The sequence below is a fragment of the Ovis aries genome, chromosome 5 (genome assembly GCF_016772045.2).
Source record: "Ovis aries strain OAR_USU_Benz2616 breed Rambouillet chromosome 5, ARS-UI_Ramb_v3.0, whole genome shotgun sequence".
NCBI classification, from domain to species: Eukaryota; Metazoa; Chordata; class Mammalia; order Artiodactyla; family Bovidae; genus Ovis; species Ovis aries.
Window position 1 is genome coordinate 15,648,022 of NC_056058.1, and position 11,031 is coordinate 15,659,052.

General features: G+C 51.1%; 1 protein-coding gene across 2 annotated transcripts in view; it reads left to right on the plus strand.

Moving 5' to 3' along the window:
• Nucleotides 1-9,198, plus strand: part of LOC114114921 (complement C3-like) — a 36,651-nt gene extending 27,453 nt beyond the window's left edge. For both annotated transcript variants that reach the window (XM_042250075.1, XM_060415540.1), the window contains exons 28-41: nucleotides 180-336; nucleotides 1,908-2,071; nucleotides 3,546-3,704; nucleotides 3,852-3,911; nucleotides 4,034-4,124; nucleotides 4,265-4,316; nucleotides 4,867-4,954; nucleotides 5,078-5,164; nucleotides 7,137-7,242; nucleotides 7,666-7,755; nucleotides 7,934-8,017; nucleotides 8,516-8,599; nucleotides 8,780-8,915; nucleotides 8,997-9,198. In XM_042250075.1, coding sequence (XP_042106009.1) covers nucleotides 180-336; nucleotides 1,908-2,071; nucleotides 3,546-3,704; nucleotides 3,852-3,911; nucleotides 4,034-4,124; nucleotides 4,265-4,316; nucleotides 4,867-4,954; nucleotides 5,078-5,164; nucleotides 7,137-7,242; nucleotides 7,666-7,755; nucleotides 7,934-8,017; nucleotides 8,516-8,599; nucleotides 8,780-8,915; nucleotides 8,997-9,138 — 1,500 coding nt within the window. In that variant the 3' untranslated portion in view covers nucleotides 9,139-9,198. The remainder of the gene's footprint in view (nucleotides 1-179; nucleotides 337-1,907; nucleotides 2,072-3,545; nucleotides 3,705-3,851; nucleotides 3,912-4,033; nucleotides 4,125-4,264; nucleotides 4,317-4,866; nucleotides 4,955-5,077; nucleotides 5,165-7,136; nucleotides 7,243-7,665; nucleotides 7,756-7,933; nucleotides 8,018-8,515; nucleotides 8,600-8,779; nucleotides 8,916-8,996) is intronic.
• The last annotated feature ends 1,833 nt before the right edge of the window (nucleotides 9,199-11,031 follow it).

Sequence of the window (11,031 nt, forward strand, 5' to 3'; positions counted from 1 at the left end):
ACAGAGCCCATAGTAGGTACTCAGGAACAAAGCAACTCAGAATGGAAAACCCTCAAACATAGATCCAAGGCAAACAGGTCCCAAGGACAAAAGCCACCTGGTCCCAGAAAGTGATCTTCATCAGTTGTCTATAACAGAAATGCTCCCCTGACCAGAGTACCCAATCCTCTTTGTCATAGAGCCTGGGCCCCAGCATCACTAAGGCAGGAAACTTCCTTGAAAACCACTACAGAGAGCTGCGAAGACCATATACTGTGGCCATTGCTGCCTATGCCCTGGCTTTGTTGGGCAAGCTGGAGGATGACCGCCTCACCAAATTTCTGAATACAGCCAAAGGTGAGGGGTAGCCTGGAGGAGTACGGAGGGACCCATGGCTGGGGACTGAGGGTGGCCCTCTCGAGCTGGGGTGCATGGCTCTAAGCTGCACTGGGATGGAACTCTCCAAGCTGAACTGCAATGAATGGCTCTGTGGTGTGATAATTTCTCCTCGTAAACCACACGAGAAGGCTCACTGCATAATTCATTCAACCATGTTGAATGCCATGTGTTGAGCATTTGCTGTGACCCAGCAGTGAGGTGTGATTAAGACCATGAGCATGGACATCAGACAGATCTAAATTGAAATCCAACTCTGCCACTTTCTCACTGTCTGACCTTGTACAAGTCGCTTAACCTCTCTGGACCTTAGTTTCTTCATCTTCAAATGATACCTAGGGCTTCCCTAGTGGCTCAGTGGTCAAGAATCTGCCTGCCAGGAGATTCTTGGGTTCAATCCTTGGGTCAGGAAGATCCCCTGGAGAAAGAAACGAGTCCCATGGATGGAGGAGCCTGGCAGGCTACAGTTCATGGAGTCATAAAAGAGTCAGATACCACTTAGTGACTCACAGCAACAACACTGTAACATTATAACCATCTCAAGGGTAATTAGGATTCAGTAAAATAATACCATAGGGAATTTAGCACAGTGCCTAGCACATAGTGGGCAGCTAATCATTGATTCCAGTGATGACACTGTATCATGTTTGTACTCACTGATAATAAGGTATCTCAAGTATCATATAAATACCAAAGTGGTTTAACACGACAAAAGTATGTTGTTGGTGGACAGCTCTCCTCCATACAGTGATGCAGGGATCCAGGTCTCTATCTTTTCATGGCTCTGCCATTCTGGGGCCTCAGAATCCTGCTCTTTCAGGCTGAAAAGGAAATAGGAAGATTGGGTAAGGGACTAGACTGCTGTGCACATTCCATTGGCCAGAGCTTAGTCATGTGGCCATATACCTGCAAAGGCTTCTGGGAAATGTAGTCCAACTGTGCGCCCAGGGACAGGAGGTCATCCTCCTCTTGGTTCTCAGTGACAGTTTCTGCCACCATAACTTTCTTAGGCACTTGGGACACCACCGTGAGTACAGCACAGCCCTTGCCATTATGGCCTCACACTCCAATTGAAGAAAGAAATGAGTTCATAGATTACTATAGAGTGTCAGAGTGCTGGGATCAGAGGAGCACAGGATCCTTTGAGAGACAGGAGGAAGAGGGACCTCCACTCAGTCTTGGGGTGCCCACTAATTGTGCACGGTGGGTAAGATTTAACAAAGTAGATGGAGAATAGGTACTCTATGTAAAGGGAACAGAATATGCAAAGGCTCAGAGGTAAGAATGTGTGTTTCAAGTTTAGGAAATCTCCCACAGTGGGGCTGCAGTGCAGAGCTCATATGGAGGAGTGAAGGTGGATGAGGGAAGAGAATGAGGCAGGAGCCAGCAGATTGAGGCCCTAGAATGTGGGCCAGGACACCTGAACGCCAAGTGGTTTAGGCTATGAGTCTTTTTTTCCTGAGTTTTCTCTGAGCTGTTCACAGGATGGACAGGGTTGTGAGCATTGGGGGTTGGGGGGGTTCTCCCTGCAGAAAAAAACCACTGGGAGGAACCCAACAAGAAGCTCTACAATGTGGAGGCCACATCCTATGCCCTCTTGGCTCTGCTGGCACGCAAAGACTTCGACACTGTGCCTCCTGTCGTGCGCTGGCTCAACGAGCAGAGATACTATGGAGGTGGTTATGGCTCCACGCAGGCAAGTAGTCCACACATACCTCGCCCCGGTAACTGCATCCCAACCTCCTCTGGCCTCAGTCTTCTGAAGAAAGTACCAAGACCAAGAGAGGCAGTGTTTCTCTTCCATCAGCCAGGATGAATGGAATGAAGTCAAGAATCTTTTTTTTTTTTTAGTTTCAAACCCATCTGTGGATTCTAGACTACATTCTGGATGCCCTGAGCTGTGTTTCAAGCCTCCCTTTACCTCTTGGTGTCTAGACCATGTTCTCAGGCCCCAGGTTCAGGTGTGAACCTCTCTCTCCTACTGTGGGTTCTAGACCATGTTCCCAGTGCCCCATCTTACTCTGTCTCACTGGTGGGTTCTCGATATAATGTTCATTTCACCAGGCCCCCAATGTTACTCTGTCTCACTGGTGGGTTCTAAATTAGATTGTTAATGACCCTACCCCATTGTCCAAACCTCTCTGTCCTTCTGGTAGGTTCTAGATCATGTTCGCAGTTCCCTATCTTATTCGTCTCACTGGTGGGTTCTAGTTCATGTTCATTTCACCAGCCCCCAATGTTACCCTGTCTCATCAGTGGGTTCTAGACCAGGTTATTAATGACTCTACAGCATTATCCAAGGGGCTTCCCTGGTGGCTCAGTGATGAAAGTATCTGCCTGAAATGCAGGAGACCCAGGTTCGATCCTTGGGTTGGGAAGATCCCCTGGAAAAGGGAATGGCAACCCACTCCAGTATTCTTGCCTGGAGAATTCCATGGATAGAGGAGCCTGGTGGGCTACAGTCCATGGGGTCACAAAGAGTTGGACACAACTGAGCAACTAATACCTCACACACCATTATCCAAGCCTCTGTCTCCCACTGATGGGTTCTAGACCACATTCTAAGTTCCATCAGGCTCCCAGTGTTACCACATCTTATTGGGAGTTCTAGACCAGGATTTTAGTTATTCCAGTCCCTGATGGGTTCTAGACCAGGGTTCAGTAACCTCAAACTCCAGGAAGCTCAGGCTCCAGTCTAACCGCTTTTCTTTCTGGTGGGTTCTCAATCACACTCTCAGTGTCACTTTGGGGTTCTAGATCAGATGGTCAGTGTTCCCAGATTCCAATTTCATTCTTTTATTTCATGAGTGGGTTCTAGACATATTCTCGGTGCCTCTACCAATGCTTGTCTTAGACTCTCTCCTCTGGATGTGTCTAGAGCACCTTCTCAGTGTGGCTGAACTTTCTGTCTTATGTTTGTACACTCTGGTGGATTCTAGCCATGTTCCCAGTGTTGTTCCTAAGCTCTTGTCTGACCTGTCTCACTCAGAGAGTTCTAGGACATGTCCTCAGTATCTGACCAGCCCCCAATCGTATTCTCACCCTCTCTGGTGGGTTCTAGGTCACTGTCTCATTGCCCCAGGTCTGATATGAGTCTCTTCATCCCTCAGTGGTTCTCGCCACTTTCTCAGTCACCTAAATTCACCCCCTTTCTCTGTCATGGGTAACAGGCCACTTTCATGGTGTTCCAAGCCTTGGCCCAATACCAGAAGGATGTTCCTGATCACAAGGAGCTGAACCTGGATGTGTCCATCCACCTGCCCAGCCGCAACTCTTTGGTCAAGCATCGTATCCTCTGGGAATCTGCCAGCCTCTTGCGCTCAGAAGAGGTAAAGTCACCTGGCCACACCCTCATCACTTTCATCCTCCATGCCAGCCAGACTTTCTAGGAGGCAGGAGGGAGGGTCCATGACCATCACAAATGGGGGAAGCCTTGGTTCCAAATATTCTCTCTTCTCTCTCCCCACTCCTTGCAGACTAAGGAAAATGAGCCTTTCACAGTGAGAGCTGAAGGGAAAGGACAAGGCACCTTGTCGGTAAGGAATGGGAACCTACACTTTCTTGACCCACCACCTTCTCTAGGCCCCTCTGCTCCAGTATCCCCTTTCCTTTCTGAGTCAAATGGACTGACACCTCATCTCCCCTCCTACCTCACCAGGTAGTGACTGTGTACCATGCCAAGCTCAAACACAAAGTCACCTGCAAAAAGTTCGACCTCCGGGTTTCCATACGCCCAGCCCTCGAACCAGGTGAAAGGAGTGGAGACCCTATCTGTTACTCTTCCCCCAACCCTGTTCTTCTGTCTGCCTCCCTCCTGGATCAGAACCCGGGAACTACACCCCTCCCACTTCCCCACCACCATCCATCCTTCTGTTTTCTGTGTTTCTAGTCAAGAAGCCTCAGGACGCCAAAGGTTCCATGATCCTTGACATCTGTACCAAGTAAGAGATGGTTCACTGGAATTCATCTTGGCCATCCCTCTGTCTCTAGCAAGATTTCTTACAAATAATAACTGTGATGCTTAACGCTTTCTGAGAGTATATTGTGCATCTAGTCCTGTGCTGAATACAGGACAAGAAGTCCTCCCTTTGCTTGGCAGTGTGAGATTAGCAACGTGGTCTTGATGTCCAAACATGGTGCTGGGGGACTGGTGACATTAAATTAGACCATGGTAATGGACTCATACAAAGTGAGACCTGCCCATGTTCATTTCCCAGAACTGAGGCACACAGAGAGGTTAAGTAACCCCTCAGATGTTACAGAGAGCTGGGATTTGAACCCGGGCCAGTTGGGTTCCAGAACCTGAAAAATGAATCACCTTGATCATTAGGTAGCTTTCCCTGTATTCCCTTTAGGAGAATGTTTCCTACATTTGAACCTCCCTCTATGCTCCTATGTGGGAACTAGAGGCCTCGCTCTTTGATATGACCCCCTTGTCTGGGCACTGATCCCACCTTGGGGGCCAACCCCCTCTCCCTCTGCCCCATCTAGGTACCTGGGTGACCAGGATGCCACTATGTCCATCCTTGATATATCCATGATGACAGGCTTCTCACCTGATATTGATGACCTGAAACTGGTATGAAGGCCTTGGGCTCAGGGGCTGGGATCCATGGGCAGGAGCCCAGGGTCTGGAAGAAGCTGGAGTGGCAGGGGGAATGGGGATGCAGGAGGGATTTTTACAAACCACATCCTTCCCCAGCTGAGCACTGGTGTCGACAGATACATCTCTAAGTATGAGATGAACAGAGACTCCAACAAGAACACACTCATCATCTACCTGGACAAGGTAAGGCTTCCATTGGGATCCTGAACCTCTACCTGGCTGACCTTTCCTTCTCCACTGGCCTCGTGCCCAGGTGGGGCCAGGGAGACAGGGTCTAGACTGCTGGGTGTGGGAAGACAGGGGCATGTAAAACAAGGCCAACCCACTTTCTGTAAGCATCTCAACCTTCTGACCACTCATGTCCCAACCGCATTTTTCACTTGTCCCCTCCAGCTTCTTCTCACCAGAGTCTTAACCACTGAGTGGAAAAAAAACCCACTTGTGGTTTTTAAAACAGCAGTGCTTGATGGAGAGAAAGAGCTTCTCTTGTTCCCCAGCCCCTAGCGTTTCTCTCTTCTCTTATTTTCTCCCATTCTTCCCTTGTTCTGTTTATTTATATGACGGAGCTGGGTCTTCATTGTGGTGCATGGGCTCTTGGCTGTGGCATGCCACAACCACTGACCCACATGCCATAACTGGAGAAGTCCACATGCCGATTTGCAGGCCGACCAACAGTGCACAAGGCTTCCCAACATTTGTTGTGTTCTTTGTGATGATAGCTATTCTGGCATGTGTAGGGGCTATCTCACTGCAGGTTTTGGGGTTGTTGTTGGTTTTTTTTTTTTGGCTGAACTGGGTCTTCTTTGCTGCATGTGGGCTTTCTCTAGTTGCGGCGAGTGGGGGCTACTCTTCGTTGCAGTGTGCGGGCTTCTCATTGTGGTGGCTTCTCTTATTGCTAGAGTGTGGGCTCTAGGGTATAGGCTCAGTAGTTGTGGCGCACGGTCTCAGTTGCTCCGCAGCATGTGGACTCTTAGTTCCCCAACCAGGGATCAAACCCGCATCCCCTGCATTGGAAGGTGCATTCTTTTTTTTTTTTTTTTTTTTTAGTTTTTTATTTTTTAAATTTTAAAATCTTTAATTCTTACATGCGTTCCCAAACATGAAGCCCCCTCCCACCTCCCTCCCCACAACATCTCTCTGGGTCATCCCCATGCACCAGCCCCAAGCATGCTGCACCCTGCGTCAGACATAGACTGGCGATTCAATTCTTACATGAAGGTGCATTCTTAACCGCTGGACCAGCAGGGAATTCCCTGCCCTTGCTCTCTTTCTCTCTACTATGGCTTTACTCCAAATATACGTGTCATCACATATACACCTGTGTATGTGTCAATATGGGGCTTCCCAGCTCTCTCCGTGGTAAAGAATCCACCTGCCAATGCAGGAGACTCTGGTTTGATCCCTGGGTGGGGAAGATCCCCTAGGGAAGGAAATGGCAACCCACTCCAGTATTCTGTCCGTGGGAAATCCCATGGACAGAAAAGAGCCTGGCAGGCTACAGTCCATGGGGTTGCAAACAGTTGGACGCCACTTAATGACTAAACAACAACAATGTCTCAGTACATATGTGTGTGTATCTGTCTCCTTCCTCCCTCCCTCACTCCCTTTCTCCCTCTTTTCTTTCTTTCTCTTTAATTTTTCCAATTTTATTGAGCTGTAATTGACATATAACACTGTGTAGTTTTAATGTGCACAATGCAAGGATTTTATATATTTATATACTGAGAAATAATTACCACAATAAGGTCAGTTACATCCACCCCCTACATAGCTATAATGTGTGTGTTGGTAACTTTTTTAAGACCTACTCTTTTGGCACCTTTCAAGTGTCTAATGCAGTCTTGTTAACCACAGAATGTTTTTAAGGACATATATAGCAGTCCTTGGCCAGAGCTCAATCACGTGGCCACAAGGAACTGAAACATGCTGAGAAGTACAATCTAGCCTTAGCGGGGGTGGGGTGGGGTGGGGGTGGGGTAATGGATTTGATGAACTGCTTATTAATCTTTTGTCAAAGATTCCTGCCCACTGCCACCCGCCCCCCATCTTCCCCACCTAGATCCCTCAGCTTCTCCACCACTTTCCAACCCCCAGAATCCCATGCTGGACTTCCTTCCATGTAGGCCCTGCCACTGACCAACCTCCTTCTTCCCAGATCTCACACACACAGGAGGACTGTCTGTCCTTCAAAGTTCACCAGTACTTTAATGTCGGACTTATACAGCCTGGGGCAGTCAAGGTGTACTCCTATTACAACCTGGGTGAGCAGCCATCCTACAACCTGGGATCTGGGAGTTAGACTCTGGGGGTCTTGGGGATCTGAGGGTTAAGAGTCTGGGGGTCCCCAGGTCTTGGAGTTAGGGCTCTGGGGTCCCCAGGTGTGGGAGTTAGGGGTCTGTGAGTTAGGGATCTGGGGGTTAAGGGTTTGGGGGCCCCTGGGATCTGAGAGCTAGGAGTCTGGGGTTCCTGGAAATCTGAGGATTAGGAGTCTGGTTGTCCTTGGGTCTGGGAGTTTAGGGATCTGGGGGTCGCCAGGTCTGGGAGTTAGGAGTCTGGGTGTCCCAGGGCTGGGGACCTGGCATCTGGAGGTCTGACCAGCTGGAGTTGGATAACTGAGCCTCCAGGTGTGGTGTCTGGGGTGGAGGCCCTAGCCCTCTGACCCCTCCCCATCACCTCTGCCACAGATGAAACTTGTATCCGCTTCTATCACCCGGATAAAGAGGACGGAATGCTGAGCAAACTCTGCCACAAAGATACCTGCCGCTGTGCAGAGGGTGAGTGCTCAGGCGCCAGGAGGGTGCCCATTCCAACTGGACCCCGGCTCCCTTGGGGTGGGGGATTGACCCAAGAGGTCTGAACCAGGGGACCAGGCGTACCCCTCGGTAGTGGGTGCCCTGAACAGGAAGTGGGTCTTTGACCGTGTCCCCGCCTCGCCCCCCACTCACCCCTCAGAGAACTGCTTCATGCACCACACGGAGAAGGCGATCACTCTGGAGGACCGGCTGGACAGGGCCTGCGAGCCGGGCGTGGACTATGGTGAGTGGGGCGCCAGGCAAGAGGCGCGGAAAAGGTGCACGCATGCGTGCTTGTGTGTGAGCGGCAGTGTGAAGGCAGGTGTGGTCCTGGCTGCGTGTGGTGACTGTGGTTGTGGGTGACTGGTGTACGTGTGTGTGTGTGTTGTGAGGGGCTCTGATTGCACGGGGAGACATGGTCATGAGTGGGGTGGGTTTGTGGGCGTGTGTGTGACAGGTGGTTGGGAGTGGATGTGGTTGTGTGTACCACCATGTTGTGGGGAACCTGTGGGTCACGGTGGATAGGAGTCGCTATCATCGTGCCTCTGACAGTGGTTGTGGAGAGCTCTGATTGTGTGCATGGCTGTGAGTGTAGCCCGGCGTGTTACACTGCGGTGACGGGAGTGGCTAGCAGGGATGTGGGCATGCCTGGCTGTGATCGTCGCTTGGGAGGAGCCAGGTGAGGGCACCCCACAGAGAGCCCTGCCCAGGAAGCCCCGCTGTCCTCCCCACCCCTCAACAGTGTACAAGACCAGACTTATCCAGAAGAAGCTTGAAGAGGACTTTGACGAGTACATCATGGTGATTGAGCAAATCATCAAATCGGGTTAGTCCTGTGTCTACCTCCCCGTTCCCCCAGCCCCTCCCCTTCTCCTCCCCCCACTCAGCTTCCCTTGCCCTCCCCACCCTCTCCCTCTCCCAGCTCATCTTGCCTTCCCCTCCGTCCTCATACCCAGTCCCTCCCCTCCCCCTCCCCCAGTTCAGCTTCCCTTTCCCTCCCCTCCAGGCTCCGACGAGGTGCAGGTTAAACAGGAGCGCAAGTTCATCAGCCACATCAAGTGCAGGGAAGCCCTTAAACTGAAGGAGGGGGCACACTACCTCGTGTGGGGCGTGTCCTCTGACCTGTGGGGCGACAAACCCAAGTGAGTTCCCGCCCCGTGCCTTCTGGAGGCCGCCTCCTCCCACCCTCCGCGCCCCCTCCTGACCCGTCTGTCTTCCCGCAGCATCAGCTACATCATCGGGAAGGACACCTGGGTGGAGCTGTGGCCCGAAGCTGAAGAATGTCAAGATGAGGAGAACCAGAAACAGTGCGAGGACCTGGCCAGCTTCACGGAGAACATGGTTGTCTTTGGCTGCCCCAACTGATCCCACACACACACCCTCTCACACACACTGTCCACCCAATAAAGCTTCACTTCTGTTTCACATGTCTCCCAAAGTCTGGAGGTCTTTGAGAGGGGGACAGAGGCAGCTTCGACCCCCCACTGCCTCACTTGCCAGCTCAGCTCCATCCTGCAGGAACTTGACCTGATTCCCACTTCATTCCGTCCTGCAGTTCACCTCCACATTCATAGGCTTCCTCATCTCCAGTGCCCGTGCCTGCCTCACCTGTTCCTAACCGGAAGTGCATATGCCTCTTCCCCATATTGCAGGCGGATCCTTCACCATCTGAGCCACCAGGGAAGCCCAAGAATAGTGGAATGGGTAGTCTATCCCTTCTCCAGGGGAACCTTCTGACCCAGGAATCCAACCAGGGTCTCCTGCACTACAGGTGGATTCTTTACCAGTTGAGCTTCCCTGACCAGGGATTGAACCCTGCATTGGGAGCATGGAGTCTTAGCCACTGGACCACCAGGGAGGTCCCTCTTCGTGTTTTCTTACCAGCGTCCTTGCCTGCATCTTCACCTGGGTATTTACCTGGCTTCTTACTTGCACCTCCCCTGCATCTCTACCTGTGTCTTCAGCATCAGAACCCTCCGGTCCTTCTCTGCCTTCTCACCCTCATGCTCACCTGTATCCTGAGCTCCCATCCTCACCTGCTGGGACCTTCATCGCATTTGCCCTCCTCCTCAGCTCACTTTCACTCCATTTCCAGTCTCACCTGCACCCCGTGTGCCACCCTCTAGACTCACCCTGCTGGTCACCATTTTGTAGATGGGCCTGAGCAGACTGTTGGGACTGTGTGAGGTGGCTGGGCCGGGAGGGGGCGGTCACAGGCAGGTCAGCGTGATGTTTCCGCCTGGAGCCTGAGGGACCAAGTCAGAGATCCAACTCATCAGCCAGCGACTGAGGAGGGAGTGCAGGGGCTCTTGTGGTCACAGCTCATCAGAAACACAGAGGCTGTGGCAGCAGCCACAGAGGGTGAGGCCACCGGCTGCCCAAGGGCCCTAAGTGCCTATCCACCTGTGGCCCCTTGAGGATGGTTGAAGGTGAGATCCAGGCTCCAGCTCTGGGTGAGACCATCACAGGAAAACACCTCTGAACCTGGAAGTCACCCCTGCACAGCCCCCTTCCCCTAAGACCCCAGGTTCTGGAATTCCCCACCCCCTTAACTCCAGGAGTGTGAGGGGAAATTGACTCATAGCCCATCCCTACTCCCTCCAGTCCCTGATTGCCAGAGACTCCTGTCAAGGGGACACTCAAAAATCCTCCTTAATCACTAGGTGTCCCAGCTGATGTCTACCAGCCACTCCCCTCCCCATCACTCTCCTTCGTGGACAGTTTCTCATTTCTTTTCACATTCATTTCTCCTTCCTTCTGGCTTGGAATTCAAGTTCCTCGTTTCTTTAATGCATTGGCTGTTTTTGTTTTGTTGTTTGATTTTTTTTTCCAGCATCTATGGTTCGAGGCTGTGAACATAGGGTTTGAGGATCTCACGTTTCTAAAGCTAGCACCGAGTTGATTTCAGACAGTGAGGGTGTCCAAATAAGAAAGGACAGGGCGCTGTGGAAAGCCTGCCTGTGATGCAACCACCTTCAAAGTCATTTAGACTGAGGGATGGTTCAGTTCACATGTCACTTTTTGCTAGGCTATGGTGACCAGTTGTTGGGTTAAACACCAGTCTAAATGTTGCTATGAAGGTGTGGGTTTTTTCCCTTGAATTTTTTTTTTCACTTTTTTTGAAAACTGGGCAGAACACTAAATATCCACCTTTACAATAAGCAAATACAGTAACAGTAACTCACACTAAAACAAACCATATTGGAGAAGGAACTAGCAACCCACTCCAGTATTTGTGTTGAAAAATCCCATGGACAG